This window comes from Rhodnius prolixus, unplaced genomic scaffold (genome assembly GCF_049639745.1).
Source record: "Rhodnius prolixus isolate KJV_2025 unplaced genomic scaffold, Rpr scaffold_6, whole genome shotgun sequence".
In the NCBI taxonomy this organism is placed as follows: Eukaryota; Metazoa; Arthropoda; class Insecta; order Hemiptera; family Reduviidae; genus Rhodnius; species Rhodnius prolixus.
Window position 1 is genome coordinate 29,848,012 of NW_027411634.1, and position 24,541 is coordinate 29,872,552.

The following is a 24,541-nucleotide window of genomic DNA, read 5'->3' on the forward strand; positions in this document are numbered from 1 at the left end:
AATCTGCATTATTACTAAACCCTTTTTTAAAAACACTAATTACAGAGGCCACAGGTCCCCGTCCTCGGCAACACCTAAGGAAGCGTACAGCGTCCTTCTTTCAAGTGACTTGAAAGAGGGAAGAAATTGGTCTCCTAAGAAAACTCACGTCGCGGAAATTTCCCAGTGGTGGATACAGAATCTACAAATCTTAGGAGGGATAAATCTACTGCAAATGATTATAAATTATTATAATAATTAATCATCATTAATGTTTTAATAATCTCGCCAATTAGATTGGATGGGTACAAATTGAATAGAATATAAAAAGATAACCTTCGTTCTACTAATGAAGAAATTAAGAGCCAGAGAAGAGTTAGTTTTATTTTCATCATAATGCAACCAAAAACTTTATTATATTTATTTATTTTGAAGGGTGTTCGCTCTCTCTGGATCCGTGTATTAGATATGTCCATTTTAGTAGGCCACAATCATTCTAACCAACCTTGGCTGGTTCAATGAGCTTCAATCTTACATCAATTATCTTTAATAATAAAAAGCACAAAATTCTAGTAAGGTAGAAATAAACTTTATTAACTGAGTACCAAAAATATCCGTTTTGGTGTGCATTTGTGCAGATTAAAAAAAAAATCGCACGAAGCTCAAGATATGTCTGATTGATTGTACAAGATCCTCTTTACAGCTTAGTTACAGTAAAAGGGAGAGAGATGAACTGTGCGGTCCTAAATGAGAAAACAATGACTAGTGTCAGGTGTAACACAGAAAAGTTACTGAAAGGACGTAACGTCCCTCAGATATTGATGGACTTAAATTAAGATGAAAAAGTGTGCACTTAAAAATATATACTAGGAGTGTATACTACGTATTTTTAATATACACTAGCTCTATGGTTAAAAAGTAGCAAATTAAATTAATGCTTAAAAAGTACCATGTTAACTGCAAAAACATGTTAACTGCAAAAACATGTTAACTGCAAAAACATGTCAACTACTTCCACAGCTAGTGCAACTGCATCAACTCCTACTGCTGTTACTGCAACATCTGCTACAGATACTGCAACTGCTATTCTTCTGAAACTGCAGCTATGCCATCACTAATGCTGCAAATGCAATCCAACTGTTACAGCTTCTGCATCTGCTGGTACAGCTAATGCAACTTCTGCCACTGCAAACGCTACTACTACTGCTGCGACAACTGTAACAGCAATCGCTACTAAAATTAGTACACCTAAATAAGAGTAAGTTGACAAAAAGAGATGCTGCTGTTAATTCATCAGCTGCGGCCGCAATTGAAACTACTGCCACAGCTAATGCTGTTACCACCACTGCTGCTACTGCTGCTGATGCAACAACTGCTCCTTGCTGCTGCTGCTGCGCTTGCTGTTACTGCTTCTACTGCAACTGCTGCTACACTCCTCCTGTTTCTGCTACTGCTGCAACTGCTACTTCAGCTATTGCCACTGCTACTACTGCAAGCTGCTACCCCTGCTGGTACGCTCCTACTGCAACAGCTACTGCTTTAACTGCTATTGGTGCCATCGCTATTGAAACTACAATTACTGCAACTGTTACTGCTGCAAAGCTGGTGTTACAGCTGCAACTGTTGTTTCTTGTACAGCTCCAATTACTGTTACTGTACTTCAACTGCTACTCTTCTGTTATTGCAAGTGCAGCTACACTCCTCCTGTTTCTGCTACTGCTACAACTGCTACTTCAGATATTGCCACTGCTACTAATGCAAGCTGCTACTCCTGCTGGTACGCTTCTACTGCTTCAACTGCTATTGGTACCATCGCTATTAAAACTGCTACTGCTGCAACTGTTACTGCTGCAAAGCTACTGCTACAACTGCTGCTACAGCTGCAACTGCTACATCTTCTACAGCTCCAACTGCTGCTACTACAACTGCTGCTACCGCTACTGCAACTGCTACTGTTACAAATTCAGCTACAACTTCTTCAACTGCTAATCTTCTGCTTTTGTAACTGCTGCTACCGCTTCGGCTAAAACGGCAAATGCGTGCAACTGCTACTCGGCTACTGCAACTATTTTCAAAATTAGTATAATTAAATAAGAATAAGTTAAAGATAAGCAGCTGCTGCTAATGCTACGGCAACTGCTGCACCTACTGCTGCTACTGATACTGCAACTGCTTCTTCCTGCTGCTACAGCTACTGTTGCTGCTCCTACTGCAACTACTGCTATGCTCCAACTGCTGCATCTGCTACTGCTACTACAGCTGCTGCCACTGCTGCTGCTGCTACTATTGCTGCTACTGCAACTGCTACTACAGCTACGGCCACTGCTGCTGCTGCAATTGCTGCTACACTCCTGCTGCTGAGCTCCTCCTACTACAGCTACTACTACAGCTACTGCTACAACTGCTATAAACTGCTGTAGTCTTCTGTAGTATACTGCAACTGCTATTCTTCTAATACTGCGCTCTGCCATCACTACTGCTACATATGCAACTGCTACAACTGCCACAGATACTTCAACTGCTGCTACTGCAAGCTCTGCTACAGCTTCTGCAACTTCTGCTATGCTCCTGCTGCTTTAGCTACTGCTGCAACTGCTAAAACTACTATTTTTAAAATTAGTGTAATTAAATGCGTGGAAGTTGTGATAACAGCTAGCGTAATAATTAGTTTTCTTTTACATACAAAAATACACATTTTCCAACTTGAGAAGTTCTAAATTTAGTTTTTCAATAAAGAAATTTACTTATTATCTAATTTAATAAGTACTAAAACAAATCCAAAACCAAAATACCATACAGCTGCTGCCGCTTCTGTCGTTTTTGGGTCATTGTTCACCACCACCAATCAACAATTGTTTTTTTTCAACATCCTGCAGCTAGGTAAGGTATCTTCATTTTATTCTTGAAACTCCAGGCTTACCGCCGTTTTGCAACACCGTCATTATTTTTTCTATGTGCTCTAACCATCTCAACTGGCTACTTTTATGATGCTCACAAGCCCAAATTCTCTTCATTTCACGACATACTGGGCCAAAAATAAAAAAGCAGAATTCAACTGACAAATATAAATTTAAGCAACCAAAATCTAAAGAAAAGTAAAAACCTTTGGTATAGAAATAAAAAATTGTCTCTCCAAGTGTATTTGGAACAAAAAATTACAAGGATTTTTTTTAAAAAAAAGTATCAAGTATTAAATGGATCCTGTTGATATATAATTATGTATAAGTTGTTACGCAAAAACTGCTTGACTCTATATATTTATTCAACCTTCTGCACTACTAACTAGGTAACAATTAGTCTTCTTTTTAAATACATATAAATATTTTATAGCTAAAGATGGCCTCCATCGTTCTAATAAATAATGTAAAAAAAAAAAAAAAAAATTGTATGAGTAATACCTTCCTTAAATTTAGAATTTATATGTGTCGAAACCTTAGTCAAAAATGAATGTTCCTTGAACGACCCAATTTTTAGAAGCATCAAAACGAGATTAATACTTCCCACTGATCTTTCTTAAAAATTTATTTTATGCGTTTTACCCTATTACTTATTTTGTTTATTCACTGGATTTCTTTTTCTAAAAATTCTAAAACTCAATAAGTGATGGAGTAAACTGGTCTTCAATTGTTTTTTAAGCTTAAAGAAATCTATTTTAGAATCAAATTTCCTGGACAAGTTCTTCGAAGTAAAAGTATGAATACTAATTGTGGAAAAAAATGTGTATCTTATGTATAATCAACTTTACCTCAAAATCAAAAGTAGTTAAGTTGCATCTTGATTTGAAGTGATAAGTTTCATGACTAGATTGTTTTTCTGGAAAAAAATAATAATTTTATCTTGAACGATAATTAAATGAATATTGGTAACTTTTACAAATGAAATTTCCAAAGGCAAGACGCATCCTATCACCCCAATTGGCCTAAAAGAAATTGGAAGAAGGTTTTTACTTTTTAGTTAAGTTTATAGATAGCGCTCGTGACTCACTATGTCAGAATTGAATTAACCGCCAAAATGTGCACTTAGTTACATCACAAAAGGTTATGAACACCAGGTTATCAATTGCTGAGGTGAATAACGAATTTAAGTCATGAATTTTTTTTTTCTTTCTAATTAGTCAAACTACATTCCTAGCGGTTCAGACATTTATTTTTGTAATGTGATTTGTTAAGTTGAAATTCATTTCAAATGAAGGAAAATCGGAGTTTTAGTAGTGTAAAGTACAGAAAACTTCATAAAAAAACAGATGACAGTTACATTGACGAGCAGGTATTCTCTTTTTTCACTATTTTTTATTACATATTACAGTAATGCGTGTAGTAAGTTGAAGTATAATTTTAAACAGTTTAGCCATGAAACGCCGAAGATACCATGGAAAGCAATATGCTTGGCTGCAATGTTATTTCTTGGGGGCATTTTCCTCTTAATAACTGGAATTTTGATTGTAACAGGTCATCTAGACACAAAAGTATGTTAAACTTTGCACAGTCCTATATGTATTAAAAATCTTATCTTAGTCTGAATAATCTTTAATTTTTTTTCAGTACGGTGATCGCACTTGGCCTATATTTATTCTTGGTGTGCTTACGTTCCTACCAGGTGCCTACCATATACGTATTGCTTATTATGCCTACAGAGGTTATCATGGCTTTTCATTTGATGAGATTCCGGAGTTTGAGTAACTTTTCGCTTTTGTTACTTTGAAATTACTGACATGGTTTTATTTTATAGTATTCTAGTTTACACAAAACCGATATTAATTTAAGCCCACAAAAGAACACTTCTTCTACAATGATATTTTCAAGATTAGTATTAACAAAACTTCTTTTTTTCTGCAACCTAACAATATTCTGTTCTTGTTAAGTAAAAAGATTATTTTAATTCTTATACATTTTTTCTGTTAACATTTGACCAAACTCGAGTCATCTTTTATGTTTGGTCACATTGTGAATTTTACGATTTCGTTGATATATGTACTTGCCATACGCTACATACACGTCCTATAAAATTCATTCATCGTTTCATTCACTTACTTGTGGATTTAATAAAAATCGGGGGTTGGGTTACAAATAAATTCGGTGTTTGCTCAAGGATCAATTTTATTAAAACATCAAAGAACGATTTGTAAGTGAAAGTGGAAAATGCCATCCATACATCAGTTACTTATCATTTCTTTAAAGTGTTTCAGATACATAGACACTCGACCCATCGTGTTCTTTGAACTAAATTTTGATTCCGAAAGAAACAGTCTATATAATATTTTCAACAGATACGGTGATTTAAACAGTGTAACTGAAATCAACTCTTCTTGAAGGTGCCACGGTAGCCGAACGGTTAGAGGCGAAACCTGTAAAGCTATAATATTATATAATAATATTATAATACTATAGCCATAGTATTGTGGTACTGCGTTCGATTCCCGGTCTGGGCCTTGGATTTTATTTAATGGTTAATAAAAGAAATTTACAGTAATATGTTTGCTTGTCGCCTCCGTCCACGACACCTAATTGCGTTCCTGAAAAATCGGCATTAATTTTTTAATCCTTATTGAGAATCTCAAAAAGATTGAAAATCTTATTTATTTGCAAGTTCAGATATTGATTTTTATTTTACGATTTCGATTGTTGAGAGAAAAAAGTAGTTACCATTAGGTTATAATAATGCTTATAAATTTTTTTGGCAAGCACTTGATATTTTTGTTACTTTGTAGAAGCTACTTTATAAAAATTATAATTTTTATAATAAAATTGGCTGTAATTACTTGTATTTTACTTAATACTTCCCAATGGACCTAGTTTTCTAAATGCAGTACTTACTAATTATCACCAAGGGCGTCCTTATCAACCACCTACTTACACCCTTTCTACTGTGATACAATCCTCACTTTCCTGCAATTAGATAAGTATACATCTTTCTATCTTCAGCTATTATTTGTGTATGATCCACTCATTTCAATCACTTTTATTATGGTCACAAGACCAAATTTCCGGAATAATTCTCGAAGCCCTGCATTTGTGCGGATCCTCGATTTTCTGTATCGAATTTTTAGGCTATCAAATTTCTTTTATGCATGGAGCTGTTCAGACTTCCATAAGTTCCGTGTTCCATTTGCGTGCATGACACTGGTGGGAACACTGCCCTTTAAATTTAGCCTTTCTTGTCGGGAGGCTTTTAGCAGCACATACAGGCATCGTTTACGAGCATCTAGACTCTTTTTTCTGGCCTCGAAGTCTTCATAAGTTTTATTTATCTGGAGGCGCACCCGTTTTGCGGTATAAATTCTTACCCAGGTCTGGTATGTACTTCTGCTTTATGGACCGCGCTACCAATTCCAAAATATTGTAACAATTCTCCTTACTTAGATTTGATATTGATAAATCCCCATCCTGCCTGGAAGTACTAAGAGCTATTAAGAATATACCCTTTATTTTATTGCTCTAAGACTAAATAATCTCCAAATCTGAATCCGTCAGTTTAGGATCATGTACATTAATTCATTTTTTGAAAATTATTGATTAATTTTATTGAAGGATGAAAGTCAACGTCCCATCCTTTAGTTTGGAGATTGCAAAAGATTTATAGACATTTTGTTTTTTAAAAGAAATATATTAAAAATAAACTTTTCTTACACAATTGTTAAGTAAATTAAAAACTTAAAAAATTATAAAAACATAATGCAAGGAAGTCAGTTAGTATTTTATATAATAAAATGTTTACTATTTAAAAAAATCAAATAAGGAACAATGAATAAAACAAGCAACCTTTAATACAACTCATCTATGTTACTAGAGATTACTTAAAAAAATTAAAATAATTTTTTTCTTTACATAAAAACTTATAGATAATTATATTACCTAGTTTTTCCTATAATACATATATTTTCTTTTAAATATCGAAGATCTATAGAAAAATCAATCGAAGAAAAAAAAAAGTGTTCCTTTTATTGCTTACTTCTCCTAAAATATAAATAATGAAATTAGATGGACAAAATAGATTATTTATACTAAAGTTTTTTTTTTTAAGCAAATTGAACTAATCAGTTTTATCGTGATTTAGGTTTTTCTCATTTAAAAAATATACATTAAAAAATATGGTGGAAATAGGTTTTTTCGAAACAAATCGTTAAGAAAAAAATCGCAACTGCCAAATTAAATAAAACTTTTTAAATAAAAATTTTAGAAATGAAAAGAATGTTTTGGTTAAAATCACCCTTAACCCTTTTGCCTCGCAGTGCTTCTCATTTCCTCAAACAAACTTTCTTTGCTAAGGGAGTTGCTAATTATTTAGAGCTGGTAATTTCTTAAGGATATGGATTTGTGTTTAGCTTGTATTTTATTTAAAAAATAGAATATTATAGTATGTTTACAAAAAAAAAAATCGTGCATCCTTATCCTCCCTAAGCAAGAGATTAATTTTGAGTTATACTTTAATTAATTACTATATTTAATATGAATTCTAAAAAGCATGAAATGTATACGAATCGAATTTTACCTGGAAACAATTAAGAATTAGTAAGGTAGTTTCAGCTGGAAGAATAATTCCATCTTTTTTCACTTGTATTTTAAGTGCACTTGTTGTATGATGACAGAGATCAAGAAGTACATTTTGAACTCTGATCAGTGCCCCTTTCATGGTTGAATCAATTTGTTTTAATATTGACGGCATACCAAATCGACTATTCATCGCTAAATCTTCCGATGAATCATTCTAAAAAAATATGGTAAGTCGATACTACACACTTAGTTAAATATAAAGCAATAAGTAAGGTTAATAATTACTAAAAACAAAATTTTGATTGGGCAACTTCGTTTCCCTTTGGTGCTTAGAAACCAAGTAAACCATTTGGAAAGATATACTTCGATTTCTTCTTCAAGAAAACATTTATACAATCTTATTATACGCTCTTTCTCCTAAAATTAAAAAATTATTTTTTTAATTAATATCTCATAAACTATCTCTTATCACAATAATGAAATACTTACAACACTTACCAGAAAGCAAGGATATATTTTACTTTGCATACACTTTTCAGCAATCTCGTATGCGATTTCCAATTTTCCCAATCTAAATGCCAAAATTAATAACGCCCTAAAAGTAACTGCCCCTAATGCAATAGTAGGGTCTTCTTCATTCACTGACCAATATAATTCAGTACAAGTTCTGGCGTATTTTTCAGATTCCTCAAATAACCCATGCAGTAATTCTTCATAAAAATTCATTAAATCTGCAAAATATAACTAATAAAGTACTGTAGCAATATGTATTACCATATATATAATCTTGAAATATTTATACGGTCAGAAATATCAACAAAATTTGTGTACATCTAAAATAACAAATTTAGTACAATTTTCTTTACTAAGTTATAATCACCTATTTCTCCTTGGTCTTCGCCTAGTTCTTGAAATATTGCTTTGAACAGGATAATTGCATGTTCATATTCCTTTTTTTCTATTAGTTTTTTCAATAAATAATTGGCAATTCGCTCCACAATGACTATATCGCTTTCATCCCCTTTTAGCTTCCAATTTTCCCTTTTGAAAAGTTTGTAATCTAAAAATTACATAATACTTTTAATATTACTGTTAAGAAAGGTTTATCATTTTTTAACTGGAGGGTGGAGAAATCATAAGTTGATCTCACCAGTTGGTATTGCACATAAGATTTTCACTCGGTTGCTAAGACTAGTGTAACTAAAAAATAAAAAATACAAATCCGTAGTAAGATCCAAGTAAGATATAAATAAAATCGTTGAATATTTCGATTATTAAAACAGGTATGTTTCTGAACATGAAAATTTTCATAAATTGAATTGAAATACACTTCATTCATCTGATAAATGATAAATCAACCTCTAATTATCTGAAACGGATCACAAACAGCGAAAACTACGTGCAATGAGAATGAAGTCAATTACATTATCTAGCACTCGCTCCCAACCACATATTCAATACAATTTATAGTTTATTATATTCTGGTCTGAACGTTCACGATTACCTTTTACTCTATAATTACAATTTAAATGACAAAATTTTCACTAGAATGAATAAACTTGACGTGTTCTAAGTAATCTAAGTAAGTTCTAAGGTAATCTAAGTAATTTAAATGTTATTTTTTCCGGAAAAATGTGTCAAATAAAAGTGATTTGTCTATAATAAACAATACTCATGTGTTCATAAATACAATATCAAAAATAAAATTTAAAAAAAACAACTTATTTTTAACGTTACAATTTTGGTTAACTGATTACTTCCGTCTTTTAAACTCAAGCATTTTAGTAATGCTCTTAACGCTCCATAAAATGATATGTTAATTTAAATGGAACAGTTAATTTAGTTTTCATCGTTTTTTAAGGTAAACTAAATTTATCATTATAATTCTTCTAAAAAAACGAATTATTTTAATTAATATTTAATTAACCAGATACTTAATTGACCAAATACTTACTAATCAAAACTTTTAAAGCAGAACTATAGTGTGCACTGTGATAATGTATCTCAGAACATATAACAGCTTTTCTAACTTGTGAACATTCGCCAACTAAAGTCTGCAAAAACATACAAAATCCATTTAATTTAAAACTAACTAAATATAGAAGAATTACTAAATATAAATTACCTCTAATGTAATAGGATTTAATTTGTAAGCGTGTAACAGCATAAGTAGAGTGTTGGCTTTCTCCCAATCAGTAATTTTGACGAATTCTAACATTAAAGTTATAATAATTCTTCCTATATTGCGTTTTACAATTAATCCCTCATTACTAACATCTGAAAAGGGAAATAATACCGTTTTATTAAACCTGGAACAAACACTGAAAGCATTAACCGCTTACCTTACGGTGGCTATACCAAAATTAAGCTGTGTAATTTTCACCAAAGTTTTGGTAATTTTACTACATATTTAATAGTGTAGAGTATTATTATGTTGTGAAAGAACTTTTTAATGAATCTCTCACGTTTTCATATGTCCAGCTTGTTAGTGGGCTTTCGGCTTCTGTACTCCCCTTTACCATTTTTCCCTTTCAGCTGCGCTGCTTTATTTTTATAGTTCCATACACACTGAGTCTCGCTTTTGCGCCTTTTTTACTTACTTCCATCTTAATTTGGGTCTCCCAATCTTCAATCGCATATGCCTTTTTTCCTCATCTATTCACATTTCTTACACTCCAATATAACTAAAACTCGTCCTGCCCATTGTACCGAGAAATGCACCCTTTGAACGTTTTCGATCATATTGTCTTCGTACGCCTTTGCAAGATTCAGCTTGCACGGTAGTGTACACAACTCTCCTCAAACGATTCTATCAAAGGCCGCTCTAAAGCCCATCAAGAGAAGATGGGATATACTCATGCCTTTCATCAGACTCCTAAGAAAGATTATCTTATATGAGGCACATTTGTAGCTACAACACTACACTGGTAATAAATACGTTTATTAACAACAAAAGTGAATAATCTTTTATATAAAACACCGAACATTGTTCATCCCAGTGATCACTGATGTAAGAGGCTCCTTACAACTCAGCTGTTCTCGAACCGAATTAGTACTCTGGCCTTGTGCACTACTGACTTTTTTCTTCACTTACTATCTGCATTATTTACATTTTTTCTTGATAAATTATTTCTATTCTAATACGATTATCAATACAATATTAATGTTTCCTATTTTATTTTATACTCGCAGATCAATATCTGCGGCTACACTAACTTCAGCAGGAGCTTCTAGTAAATCAGCTGAAGAATCTCCTACGTAGAAAAAATTGTGAACGAAATTTTTTGGTATATTTTGATGAGTCACTGAAGAATAAAGAGAGAAATGTTTATAAATTGAATAATAAGGCATGTTTACGATCCTAAATAAGCACACAAGTGTTCTTTGTTTTCATTATTTCTTCGGAAAGCAAATTCCCACCTTTCAAATTCTCAAGCTTGTGCTCAAGAGAATATACTGAGCAGACAAATTCTAGCTCTCAAAAGCGCTTATAAATATACATAATAAAAAATCATACTTTTAATAGAAGCCTAAATTCAATGATCAAATCTGCTACTTAAGGGAGCCTTACTTGATGTTCAAGGTGACAATGGAATTTGCATTATTAAGCCTTTAAATTTAATTATAATAAGAATTTTGGTATAATCCACGGCCTAACAGGTGTAAATTATTTCCTTTAGATTTCTGTAAATTGTACAATAATAAAAAGATGACCTTTTAATTTTCTATATGAATGTAAAGTTTTAAGAGCTAAATACTAGAATAACTCGTATTTATCAAATGCCTATTTACAAACATATGAAGATTCACTTACCTTTAGTAAAAGGGAGTAATAAGCTTATTACATATTGAAATAATAGGTTAATCAAAAGGGTAAGAACACACAATAATTTCTTATATCCACCCTGAAGATGGAAAAGCATTTTCCTATGACTGTTTTCAGAATTAAAAGAAAATTGTTCAATTTAAGGCAAACACAGGATATACTTCCCAGCATTCTACATAAAAACTAACTACTTCACCAAAATAATAGCTACTTCTAGAAAAACTGAGGTACAATTCTTAAAATAATAACTATTAAATATTTAAATTAATATAATAATAAAATTCTTACAAATTTGAAACTACTGTGAGATTCTGTATTAATTTCCCAAACAATGATTAACTTGGCAATCCATTCTAGACAATTACAACATGCAATTAATACACTGAGGTCCAAATTAGAATAACTATGCACCTGAAGCAGCATGCTTATTAATGTATAATATATATTACAAAAAAAAAATCTTTAATGTATCATGCATATAAACATTTATGACCAAAAAAAGCAAATAATACCTTTATTAATTTTACTGAGCAGATGTTTAATTATAGGAATTGCTTCTACATCCTTTAAATGTGTAGAAAGTTGATTAATTAAGTTTAAATAAAATACTTTATTGATATTTTCTCTTAGAATCTTTATTACACCATCTAAATCAGTCACTTCTAAAGCTCTTTTAAGAGCAGAGACCATTTTTTCTTCTTCGAATACTGGCTTCTGACTGATTAAATTTTCAACCTTCTTTTTTTTCACTAATTCCATAATATCGCTCACACTTTGGCTTCTTTTCAGAGATATGTTTAAATTTTCAGTGCTAAAGCCTTCTAAAAATAAATAAAAAATTATTTAAGTAAAGTGTAGTAATAATTTTCAATAAAATGAAAAAGCAGTCAATTTAAACATGGTTGACCAATTTTCTGGCTAGGTATTTCGTTTTACATATTTTTAAATGTTTAATCAGTTGGACCTAAGCTCACAGACATGCATGATTTATAAAGCCGAAGCAGTGTCCACTCTAAAAGAACATTTACGACTTTTAGTTCTGAGGAATAAGCTGTATACGTACATAATAAGCGCACACACATCCTCATACTGCACTCACTTAGAGAGAGAGGCAGAGCGGGTTCACATTACATTCAAAAATAATAAACACAAATTGCTCTCACTTACGCACTAGCTTTTTAAAAGTTTGCTTTAATAATATAATTTCCGAATAAAGACTGATAAAATTAAATACTATAAAGTCTGCCTACTTAAGTTTTTCTTTACAAAATTTTGTACGAAGATATTTAGGATGCTTCTTCAGGAGTGGAAAACAGAATAAGTAAAATTTTTGAAAACCACTTTTTCGGATTAAAAATTTACATCCGGTAAAAATTGAAAATCGAAAATTTGCTTGACTGCAAGCACTTCCCATTTCCAGTGATAAGAAAATGGAAACTTAAAATATGGATCGAAATAATTTCCAAGAATCATTAGTTTTGAATTTGTAGAGATTGCAATGTATTACATTTTTTATTGATTAGTAAACGGAAAGACAAAATTTTACTTACCTGAAAATGATTCTCTACATGGAAATTTTGTAATTAAATGGCCACCAAAGGCGATCATTTGCCGAATTCTTGAAACAGGTCCCACTAGATCACTTATCGCGCACGCTTTCTCTAAAAATACGTGTAATTCATGCTGGTCAATTAGTGCTAATCTATGAGGTTTGTTCATTAATAATTGTCGTACTAATAAATTGTACGCAGTTATTGATTTCCGAGTGCTTCCTTCTTCGAATTGATTCTCACTGTCACTACCATCCTCGTCAAAGTCACTATCATAGTTAGCAACATCTACAATGGCTGCGGTAAGAAATTTAGTGGGTAGAACATATTCGCATGGTTCCACTAAACATTCTATCACCTCCCATACTTTTTTGGGTAGTTTATCTACCTCCAAAGACTGCAACATTTCTTCCCAAACAGCTTTGGTCTAAAAAATAAAATAAAAATAATAGACTTAATAAACACTAGTATTCTCCTACTAGTATTCTGATAAGAAAATACAGGCAACAATAACTTGGGTTGTGAAATAGATTTCACTACGGTTGCAAAACTAGGAGAATTTGTTTAAATAACAAAGCTAGAACACTACATATGATTGCTTTAGGAATTAATGCCAAATAATACTAAGACAAAATGGGAGCTTTTTAATTTAAATTACAACCCTTGGCTAGCCTCTCCATCTGTACGCAGCGTACTCTGAAGCAGGATGAATGCACTTTTCAAGTTCTAGGTCGGTCTGGAGCTGAATTTCTTAAGAGGTCAATCAGATTAAAAAAAAGTGAATAGATTTTTAAATTATTGGAACAGTTTACGTTCACATATGAATAGTGCAATGAATTTTTAAAATATTCTAATTCCTGAAATGAAATATAACCCCCAAAAAAATAAGGTGGCCAAATTTTCATTTTAGTTTTTGTTTTTATTTTTTTACTTTCTGATTTTTCAATTATCTAAAATTTATTTGTTAATAATTTAAACTAGGTATCTATTAGTATTAAATTATGAGATATTACCTGTTTGAGGTTTTTGGAAAAAAATATGATCAAGTATCGAAACATTTGTTTAATTGCTATCCATCTTGAGATTCCTAGCTTTAACAAATTGTTTAAAGATTTTATCCAAAGCACTTCACGATCATCTTCTACAAAAGGAATATAGGCTGTCACCATGAGTGTTCTTTCAATAATTTTATTCATATCTCCTTTATTTGTAGTAATTATGACTTCCAAATATAATATTAGGCTATCTATAAATTGATGAGAAATATTCATTTTTGTATTCATCTGTTTTACCATGAATTGTAATACTGCCCATACTTCATCAAATGGATGTTCCAGTAATATCTCTTGTGGTATCTAAAAATTATAAATGTAATAATTTTTACTTATTTTAAAAATTTATCTATAAAATAATAGCACAATAATGAAATATAACAAAATAATTACATTCCAAAATATAACCAACACAGTCGTAAAAACTGCCATCCAGTTTATTTAAATCCAACTGTACCTGCTTATTCTCAGTAACAAACGACTGATGTGAAATCTGCACAAAAGACTCATGAAATAAGGAAAAGTTGACACCTACTTAAAGCAATTAATTGCCAGAACTCCCAACCTAACACTGCTCAACAAAATACAAATGGACCTCGCACTATTAAAATAACTGAATTTAATTTGAGATATAAACTTGAAGTATCGGGATCGTCCAAGCATTCCAATATATTTCCACCCAATGATTGTAGTCCGAATAGCCAACGTTTCACATTATGTCTCCAGAGAGCAATTTCTAATGATTCTAATATTCCATTCATCTATGACTTAATTAAATCTCGCTACAACAATAATTTAATTCTCTCGTAAACTTGTCATTCTAATTCACCAGCCGTTCACTATTACACTGATAACATATCTAGAAACATCACTTTAGAAATGTAAATTTATTTACCTTATGTGGAAACACACAATTATTATAATTTTTGCAAACTCCATCTAAAAATGCATAAGGGCAAAAATTTTGCAAAATATCGTGAGCAATATCTGAAAAAATAAACAGATATAAAGTGAAAAAAAATCTTAAGGAATATTTAAAGATAAACATCATTTACTTTTCTTTATAAAGAAAAAATCAAATAAATAAAAAAAAATTATACCATATGAAACAATGGAAGAGAAATCGGCTGAATCCCAACGGCTTAAACTTTCTCCTATTTTCCTACGATTATCCGCATAAATCTCACTTTCATTTTCAACTTCAGACACCTAGAAGTACAAACCATTTATTTACAAAAGCTAGAAAGACAATCACGGATCAAGAAGTCACACGGCTTGGGATATGAAGTCATGATTTAACTAAATTGAGTTTTTAAATAACTTTTACGTTTCTTTTCAGGACTAGTATTGCACATGCTCTGATAGAAATTCTACCTCCACATTCAATTCCAACTAGAAATACAGCTTTTTAAATTCAGATTATCAACAAATCTTCTTAGTCACAAGCCAAATTACTTTTCACTCCCTAAAATCTATAATTTTAATCTTTAGAAATTCTTAATTTCTAATTTAACTTTAACCGAAATTGTTGACGTCAAAATGAAATGCAGTGGGCAGCATTGCTCGCCTTAATTATTTAATGAATTTTTTTATCATGATTTACCGTTATGATATAATAAAAGAACGACATATATAATACATAAAATAAAAAAAAATCAAAATCCAAGAATACCTCAATAATTTCTGATGGATCGGGATCTCTTTTAACATAATATCTTGGAACTCTAAAAACACTACAGACTTTTTCCATGATATGAAAACCTTTTTCTGAATCATCAAATTCACAGTTTATTGATACCCCCAAATCATCTTCCACATCATCATCGAAATCATTTTCATCACTTAATTCGCTAGACATTTGATCATCAGTATCTCTAAATATGAAGGAATTATCAATACTTTCGTCGTTCGCACAATTTGGTTCGACATTAGCATCGTTTACAGTGTACTCTACATCCGTTTTTTCTAAAGTTTCATCTTCTTCACTGTAAATTACGAGGTATTTTTGAATAAATTTCTTTAAAACAGTTGGAATAAAACAAAAGTCTGCTTTTATAGCTGACATTTACTCTAAATTATTAAAATCAAACAAATACACTTACATATACCTAAATACTATAGTATAAAATAATGTTACTTCTATAAAAAAAAAATTAAAGTTATGAAAATAAAAAGATTTAAATGATTTTATATTATTATAAATGATTTAACAATGTTCTTATTTATACATAAACATAAAGATTAGAAATGTTACATAATATAAAGAAAAATGCTCGATTGCATACATAAATTCTATCAAGATTTAGGGATCTAGTAGCTAAGAAAGTGAAAAATTAATAAGATGATCAGTAGTTCTCCTCTTCGCTTAAGACGGAAAAATAAAAGAGAATCTAAAACAGCTATTCACGCGTATCACTCTTTAAGGAGTCATATTCGAAGATCGTTACTAGTATACTTTGTTTTCCCTTTCTGAAGCAAAGAAGAGACAAAGAATGTCTCACCTTTCGTAATCCCAAAAGGCTTCTTCAAGACTCTCTTCTGGGGTTACTGGCCCATTGAGTTCATCATCTGCATTCTCTTGTTCTGCTTCAATAGTAGAAGATGGACCATTCTCTGAAGACAATGACTCTTCGTTGTACTTTCCTGGCATTCTTTCAGATACCGATTGCAACTTTTCCATTGAACTTGCTAATTCTCCTTCATCTGAGGATACTTCTTTATTAATTTCCAAGTTATTTGAAATTTTACCATTCCTTTTAAAATTTCCTGAATCACTTGATGAATCGGAATCAGCATTTAAAACATCTAACACTTTTTTACATTTTTTTCCTAAGGGTAGTTGAGGAGTGGATTGTTCTGGCGCATTTTCTTTAGGATTTTTATTCAAACATTCTCTTTTAGAGCTGTCATCTGTGTCGTTTTGATATTCACTGAAAGAAGATGTGCTTCCAGATGTTTCTTCTACATGCTTCGGAGGGCAATCAACATTACTTAAATAACTGTTTTCATTATTAATTCCCTGGCCATTTTTATCTGACTTACAGAATCCATTACAATTTGCTGTTAAATCCTTAGAGGAATCAGAAAAATGGATATAAGCATGACTGGAAATAGAATTAACAATTTCATTAGTATTAATAACGTGCTCCTCTTCATTGCGGGTTACTTTAGTCATCTTGTCAGCATATTTCTCTCTTAGTGAAGGACGCTTACTCGTCTCTTCAATTTTCTCTTTACTTTTATTGACCTCATCTTTCTTAATGTCTAAAATTTTCAATTTGTCACTTAACTGCTTTTCGGAATGTTCAGTTTCTACAGAATCTGTAGCATCGCTTTTGTCTATAGCTCTTTCGTTCTTTTCATTATTAACAAGAAATTTCAATGTTGAAGACTTAAAATTAGAAAATAAGCCAGGTTTAATTTTAGGTTTAGTTTTCTCTATATTTAAATTTTCCTCTTGAATTTGTTTATCATTTGAAGTTCCAGCTTTGGTATCTATATCCGACACTCTTTTTTCAATTTCCGAAACATTCAATGTTTCATTTTTCTCTTGCATACCATTCTTCAGAATAGTATCGGGTTCTGAATTAGCATTATCATTTGCTTGCAGTACAAAACCATTTAAATGATCACGAATTGTTTCTTTACCTTTTCCAAAATTTTTTAATATTTGTTTATCACCCTTTTTACCATTTTGTGCTTTTGTGTTTTTTCCTGTTTTTTTTTTATCTCCAGAAGATTTTTCACTACTAATCACTAATTTATCAGATAATTCTTTCTCAGTTCTTTTAAAATCATTTTCTGCAACCATGCAAATTTGCTTTTTTTCAGAATCTTCCACTTCTGACCTAAAATCATAAATTTCTTTTAACAAAGATTTTAATTATGAATTGTACTTTATACAAAACTTAAAATTTACTTTAATGGGTCTTGCTTTCAATTAAAATAGCAACTAAAATCTTACAAAATGAATCTAAATATTCAAACTTATAATCCAAATGGCAGCTTCTGGTACAAATATTTAGTATATATATATACATAAAACCAGTTGCTTGCTAATGACTTTAATGGAATTAAATTTGTTGTAAGTAATTTATGACTGACTTTATCTAATCTTTCTTATATCGAGGAACTAGTTTTTAGGGTTTTATTTTACAGAAATATTTGAAATTCGTAAACATCTATCTGCGTAACAAAGAAATCTGTGGACGCGAATAAACGAAACAAAAATTATAATAAGTTATGTTTCACTGTTCGTCCTAGTTCAAAAAAATCAAAAACTTTCTTTAAATGTAGAAAATCTAGTATAAAAACTCATATGATTTTCACGAACTAAAATTCCGAATTAAGATATACATTTTTTACAAATTCCAACATATAGTTTTATAATTCAATTATGAAATATAAAATTAAATCATAATTCTAATTGAACTATCAAGTTTGAGCATTTGTGTATACACTTCTTATAACAACTTTTGTTTGTTTGTTTTTTTTTGTTTTATCATCAGAGAACATAAGAATTTTTTTTATGAAATGTAAGTTGCATACTTCAACGAGTATTTATGTGTAGATGCAGTTTTGTTTTTAAAGTCTATATCTTACTTAAGAAACATCATGAATATGGAAATTTCCACAATTTGAATTAATAATTACAGATATACTACTTACTCAGTTTTTTCAATTTTTAACGCCGCCGTTGCAGATCTAGACATTCTATCTGTTGGAGTTGATGGAACTGTACGGCGAGTTCTAGGGGTAGAGTTTTCTGAATTTTTTGTTAAAACTCTTTTTTTAGATTTAGACCCTTTGTTTACTTTTGGTAAATTTTTTTTGTGCGTCCCTTTAATAGATTTTAATATACTCTGCACTTTACCTGGATTATTCTTTATTAAATTGTACAAATCAAAGTCTTTTGCAGTTTCAATTGAAACATCGTCCAGTGCTGTATAACAAATTACAAATTAAAGTAACAAATATAAAATCTTTAAAAATTGTGTCATTTGATGAAAAATTCAATTCTCGAAATAAACCAAGTAAAATCGGATCTGTTACAATGAAATGTATGAAACAAGATGTCACCATAAACTACGGCCTGCTTATTATCAAAGTGTCTGAAGAAGTAAAATAACAATCATGTTTTCAAGAGGAAGCTAATCTATAGTCAATTAAATTTCCATATAAAGTTCTTAAATTATGAATTTTAAGTGGGAGTTCTGGTAGGTAAAGACTAATCGATTTCCAAAAAATCGGTGATGGAAGAAAGTGCAAAACCGACCAGGGATCCAATAAACATGCGTGCTAAGGCGGATAAAATCAAAGATATTCAACAAAATTATTTAATTCTTTGTCCCTTGTCTTGTTATTGAGAAAAACGCGAAAAACAAATAAATAAACAATATTCTTTTGGCTTTAGATAACATCATTTAATGAATATATTCAATTACTTATGAAACTAAATAAATAAAAATATGAAAAGAGAGCATGTCACCTTCTGATTGAAGTAGTGATTTAGCTTTTTTAATATTTTATGTTTACAATTTTTATTCTAAATTCTTTCGTAATGAAGTGGGCATATTTTTTTCTGCTTGTATTGTTAAGTTATTACTTTCTTCTGCCTACGCCCCTATCAGCGAAATTTCTAATTAACAATCATCTAATAAAAATTATCGCTATAAACGTTAAAAAGCACATTCACCTATATTTTCTTTCCGTTCATTCTCCCACCTCTTTTGGTTTTGTGAATTATATTCACCTGCACTATTGTGGACTATTTAAATTCCTATCAAATTAATAATATCAGAACAGTGACGGCTGTTGGTGCAGTTTGGATTTGTAAGTGGGAAATACCAATTTCGAATCTCGCGTTTACCTACTTTTTATTTGTTAGGCAAAATGTTAATAGTAAAGTATGAGCTTTCGCCCCCGTTCACGACACGTAATTGGTAGTTGTACGTTATGCCTCGATATACTCTGTCTGAATATAAACAACTTAGCATTACTATTTCCCCAGAAATTCATCTTAGATTTCTCAGACTTTGCCTGATTTTCCGAACTGAACACTATTATTAAAACATATTTCGTTACCTGGAAGGTCGAATTCAACTGGATTAATTTTAGAATCTTCTGTTAATGAAAGCATTGTTGTTTCTGCAACTTCTGGCGAATTCTGCTTCCCTGTAGAGTCAACTGAAACTTAATCAAAAAATAATAAGCTATTCTTTCAGCACTTTATATTATTAATTACTCGGTGGATCTTATGAAGAAACTAGAATCAGAAAAATGTTAATTTTCCCATTTTCAATGTTTCAATAAGGCAATTGTCAATTGTAACATTAACGGTGTGGTTATGAGTTAAAATAAGAACAGTATTAAAGCAAACGTTCTCTGTATTTTTCTACCACAAATATGTACCTTTAACAATGTATTCTTCGTATCTTATTACATACAATTTTTTGTTACTTTTTAAAAGGTACTGGTCTTTAATAAAATCTTACATATGTATTAAAGACAAAAAAAACATGTGTATATAATTTAAATGAATAAAATAAAAATAAAACAACTAAAAAAACACATTTTCGCCTCCACCGAGCCCGAGGCAGTCTCGTGACAACAGCGGACCGCTACAGCGGCATTTCAACAATCAAAATTCCAACACTTCCATCACCAAAAGGTGAGCTATAAGAAGCTCCTAGGAAGAGAAAATCTAAGAGCCAGCAGCTGATTCGAACCCGTGGTCTCCGCGTTTTTAACCTGTATTCGCTAACCACTCAGTTAATCCCTTCCCTCTTTTGCTACAATTCTTTTTCTTACTTCCTAAATATTGGTAAGAAGTACAATATAAAACTATTCTTTAAAACAGAATTTTGCATTCCTAGAAATATAAAAAATCGACGAGGATTTTAGGTTTGAGTTTTTAGTAGGTTTATTTTCTTCGTTCTACTTAATTTCACCGTAATTCTTTAAAAGAAGGGGAAAGAAATATTAACTTATAATATTATTTATACTTACCAGAAGAGATATTATTTACATTCGGCGTACTACAAGTCACTTTTGGGTCATTAAAATAGATTTCTTCTTTTTTATTTTTAAGCACTTTTTGACTTTTATTGCAGTGCACCGATTTTGTTTTATTTTCATTGCTCTTATGCTTTATCAAAGGAGAATTTCCTTCAACAGAGCTGCGATTTTCCCTTTTTTTCTTGGCCTTTGGTTTGTAAGCGGCTCCAGGGTCAGAAGATATCTTAACTTTTAAAGCGGATTGAGATTTTGGCTTTTTCACTCTTTGTTTTTGCGTTTTGCTCTCTTTAGAGACACCAGCTTCAGCAATTTCTTCTTCATGAGAACTTTCTTTAGTGTTGTTTTCTTTACATGAATCCATCGTTCTGAAAATTTATTAAATATATTAAGTCGATTAAAACAATTTAACTTTGCTTAAATATTAAAGTTTGTCATGTTGGGTACAAGAACTTTGAAAAGGAGTTTTTCAATGGGATGAGACCACCAATAACCCAGAAATAATCAATAGTCAGAAGTTAGAGTAAAAACCTTATTAATGTGGAAGTTAAAGAATTATTAAAGGCGTCTGTTCAATAGTCTAAAAGCAATTCGCAACAGAAGCTATGTAAAAAGGTGATATGTGTGAGTGAAGCTTTTCAGAAGATTATCTTAAAATCTGACTCAATGACAAAAGAAGATTGGCAACTGGTCTAAAGCATTGGGATTACAGAAAGCACTACTTTTACAAAAATCCTGAATGATAAATATTTTGGAAACGTTTTGTCTGATATCCTAAACTTTGACACATTAAAAATTCCAAAATGAACGGATTTAATTCATAATTAAATATATTATCGCTAAAGTTTAAGAAAATCTATTTAAATTTAAAGCATTAGTACTAAATTATTAGTACGAGGACAAATTTGATGATTTCATCATATATTTGATTATTTGGAGTGCATCGCATGACTGAAATGTTCAGCAATTCATAAATTTAAAAAAAGGAAAAAATCAACTACTAAAACACCTTTATTCAGCTTGTTGTAAAAAGCTACTGATGCGCAGGAAGGCCTTTGCATAATATGAGCCAAGAGATCAATAATACAATCAATAAACTAAAAATGATATAGAGCATACACTGGGAAAAAAAAGTCTGTGAACACTAAACTAAATTTTATTACTTTTATTATTATCTTAGTAGAAACTTCTTTTATTTTCAAATGAAATATACTATTCGATAGAGAGAAACCTGAGTTTTTCATTTTATATTCAATCTTTTATTTTTGTTCAACAAGTTGGCTTTATATTTTTCATTTTCATAGCTTCATTTTTTTTTCGCCACACTTTTTGTCGTCCATCAGACCCACAAACATTGAATTTCGACTCATCTGAAAAGATTACGTTTTCCCAGAAACTAGAAGGCTTAGAAACATATTCTTTCGCGAAATCCAATCGGCGCTTACGATTTATTTTATTGATAAAAGGTTTTTTCCTTGGGACTCGGCCGCAATAATCGTATTCATGTAATTTATTTCTAATTGTCTGAGGTGTTACGCTTACACCATAACCACTTGATAATTCTTGACTGATTTTTTGAGCGCTTGTCCTGGGTTCTTTTCGAACAGACTTCAGTATTTGCCGTTTATGAAAGAAATTAAGTTTTTGGTGGCCGTCCACTGCGTGGCCTACTAGTCACATTTCCGTACTTTTCGTACTTTTTAATTATATTATGCACCGTTGAAGGTTTTTTTTTAACTATCTTCCCTATTTCTCGAATACTTTTTCTTTCATTTCGCAACCTCACAATAAGTTCGCGAATTGGTCTGGGAACTTCCATATTAGTGGTTAAATATGTACTAATTAGATTATTTATACACAAAACTGACTGTTGTGGTTTCTACAATACAATAGAGAACTTTGTAACTTTATTCAATCGTTTATCTGTTTGTTATCTTAATGTTTTTACACATTTATACAGCTGTTCACAGACTTTTTTTGCATTCGTGTGAGGTGTTGTTTTGTTAAACATTTAATTGGGATATTCCTGTTGAATAAAAATAAAAGATTGAATATAAAATGAAAAACTCAGGTTTCTCTCTATCGAATAGTATATTTCATTTGAAAATAAAAGAAGTTTCTACTAAGATAATAATAAAAGTAATAAAATTTAGGTTAGTGTTTACAGACTTTTTTGGCGCAGTGTATGTACCAAGAGAACATCAGAAATTGGGCAACTGGTAAAAAATTTTGACACTTCATTTGTAGGCGACTAAGCTCAGATTGTTCTCGATTTAATTTTTGAAGTGATACGTTTTTAATTAACAGTTTTCAATTGCGAATAGAACAATTTCCACCCACAAAAAAGTTCACCAATTCTCCTCCCCTAGAAAAATTTATTTAGCTATGAATTTTTCAGCACATTAACGCGTACTACTTGGAAAAGATAAATCATCAAAATATAAATATATAAATAAGCGGTACATTTACAGAAAGCCTTGCCAATCAAGAGTTCTAACTTTCGCTTACGAACTTGGAAGAATATTAGTCAATACTAAATATCCGTAAGGAATTAAAGAAAAAAATACAAAAGATTTGCTACAGAATGTTCGAATTGGTAGTTAAAAAACCAGATTTTTGGAGGTTCCACCAAATTAAATTTTACCATATATGTATGTATATAATGGATCCTAAGCCTTAGATTTTACTTCGCTTTCCAGAATTTAATGTGCATAAGATTAATAAATCATGTTTATTAATTATTCACTACACACCTTTTTTTCTTGAATGTAGCGCACAAATTCGTACTTTTTTTAATATTTATATTGTCCCGACTTAGTCTTTAACACATATTTGGAATCTCAAAGCCGCAAATAAAATCAAACAGATTTGTACACCTCAGCAGATTTTTGAAATGCAATGGAATGAACCCTAAAAATAATGTGTATGTAGTTAATTATAGTGAAGTTCTGACAGTTAAATTAGTAACAAACGGACATCGTTATATATATACATATGTATATATTTGCAGAAATCTCCAGTTTTATAAAACAATAGAAATGCGGCTCTGAGTGTGTACTGCTATAATGCTAACACTGATTCTGATTTAGTTCTTATAGAAAAGAAAATTTTTCTTCAGTCGAAAATATCTAAATCAGTAATCTGTTTTATTTTTTTTAAACTCCTTTATGGTCAATATGTGACACCACAATAACAATTATCTTACTAAGTAAAACAAATAAATACTCCAAATGTTGAAAGCATGCCTTTTAAAACTGGAATAAACACAAACCTTCCCATTTCTTAACATATACAAGTATTCTAATTTACACCTTTATTTAACAAGTTTGATTTGAAAATACTTAACTGAAAGCAAAATTTCAGTTTATAAACTTTTTAAATGCCTTTTAAACCACTGATAACCAAGATACATTGCTAACATTATTAATAAAGCTAGTTCCAAATTCTAATCAGAAATAATCAATTTATTAAAAACAAAATACGTACGTTATGTTGACAACACAGCCTTCTGAAAAAGTTATCAGTCTATATTTACTCCGTTTAAAGTATCTAATTCAAAACTGTTCAAACTCGAAAGCAAACATTACGAACAAACATTAACCCAAATAACAGTGTGTCTTCTTTAGTGAT

General features: G+C 30.9%; 3 protein-coding genes across 9 annotated transcripts; 1 reads left to right on the plus strand and 2 right to left on the minus strand.

Moving 5' to 3' along the window:
- Positions 1-517: 517 nt before the first annotated feature.
- Positions 518-3,889, minus strand: LOC141460910 (uncharacterized). 2 transcript variants are annotated; one of them, XM_074141359.1, is made up of 3 exons: positions 3,725-3,889; positions 2,129-3,004; positions 518-2,044 (listed from the first exon to the last, which is right to left on the minus strand). In XM_074141359.1, the coding sequence occupies exons 2-3, from the start codon at positions 2,448-2,450 to the stop codon at positions 2,028-2,030; spliced, it is 339 nt and encodes a 112-aa protein (XP_073997460.1). In that variant the 5' UTR covers positions 2,451-3,004; positions 3,725-3,889; the 3' UTR covers positions 518-2,027. The 2 variants fall into 2 exon arrangements, with proteins under 2 accessions (XP_073997460.1, XP_073997459.1); XM_074141358.1 differs by having other exon boundaries at positions 519-2,571; positions 2,772-3,004; positions 3,725-3,875.
- Positions 3,890-4,013: 124 nt separating this feature from the next.
- On the plus strand, positions 4,014-5,736 carry LOC141460911 (transmembrane protein 230-like). Its single transcript, XM_074141360.1, has 3 exons — positions 4,014-4,245; positions 4,322-4,444; positions 4,521-5,736. The coding sequence occupies exons 1-3, from the start codon at positions 4,165-4,167 to the stop codon at positions 4,656-4,658; spliced, it is 342 nt and encodes a 113-aa protein (XP_073997461.1). The 5' UTR covers positions 4,014-4,164; the 3' UTR covers positions 4,659-5,736.
- A 902-nt stretch (positions 5,737-6,638) lies between these two features.
- Positions 6,639-24,538, minus strand: LOC141460905 (uncharacterized). 6 transcript variants are annotated; one of them, XM_074141349.1, is made up of 19 exons: positions 24,398-24,533; positions 23,665-23,821; positions 20,906-21,279; positions 19,982-20,089; positions 18,566-18,839; positions 16,399-17,745; positions 15,570-15,882; positions 14,998-15,106; positions 14,793-14,884; positions 13,859-14,200; positions 12,846-13,272; positions 11,808-12,116; positions 9,595-9,746; positions 9,424-9,523; positions 8,350-8,529; positions 7,968-8,200; positions 7,755-7,886; positions 7,468-7,683; positions 6,639-6,932 (listed from the first exon to the last, which is right to left on the minus strand). In XM_074141349.1, the coding sequence occupies exons 3-19, from the start codon at positions 21,273-21,275 to the stop codon at positions 6,924-6,926; spliced, it is 4,713 nt and encodes a 1,570-aa protein (XP_073997450.1). In that variant the 5' UTR covers positions 21,276-21,279; positions 23,665-23,821; positions 24,398-24,533; the 3' UTR covers positions 6,639-6,923. The 6 variants fall into 6 exon arrangements, with proteins under 6 accessions (XP_073997450.1, XP_073997449.1, XP_073997448.1 ...); XM_074141348.1 differs by lacking the exon at positions 23,665-23,821 and having other exon boundaries at positions 24,398-24,538; XM_074141347.1 differs by lacking the exons at positions 23,665-23,821; positions 24,398-24,533 and adding an exon at positions 24,183-24,317 and having other exon boundaries at positions 11,808-12,113.
- Positions 24,539-24,541: the final 3 nt, after the last annotated feature.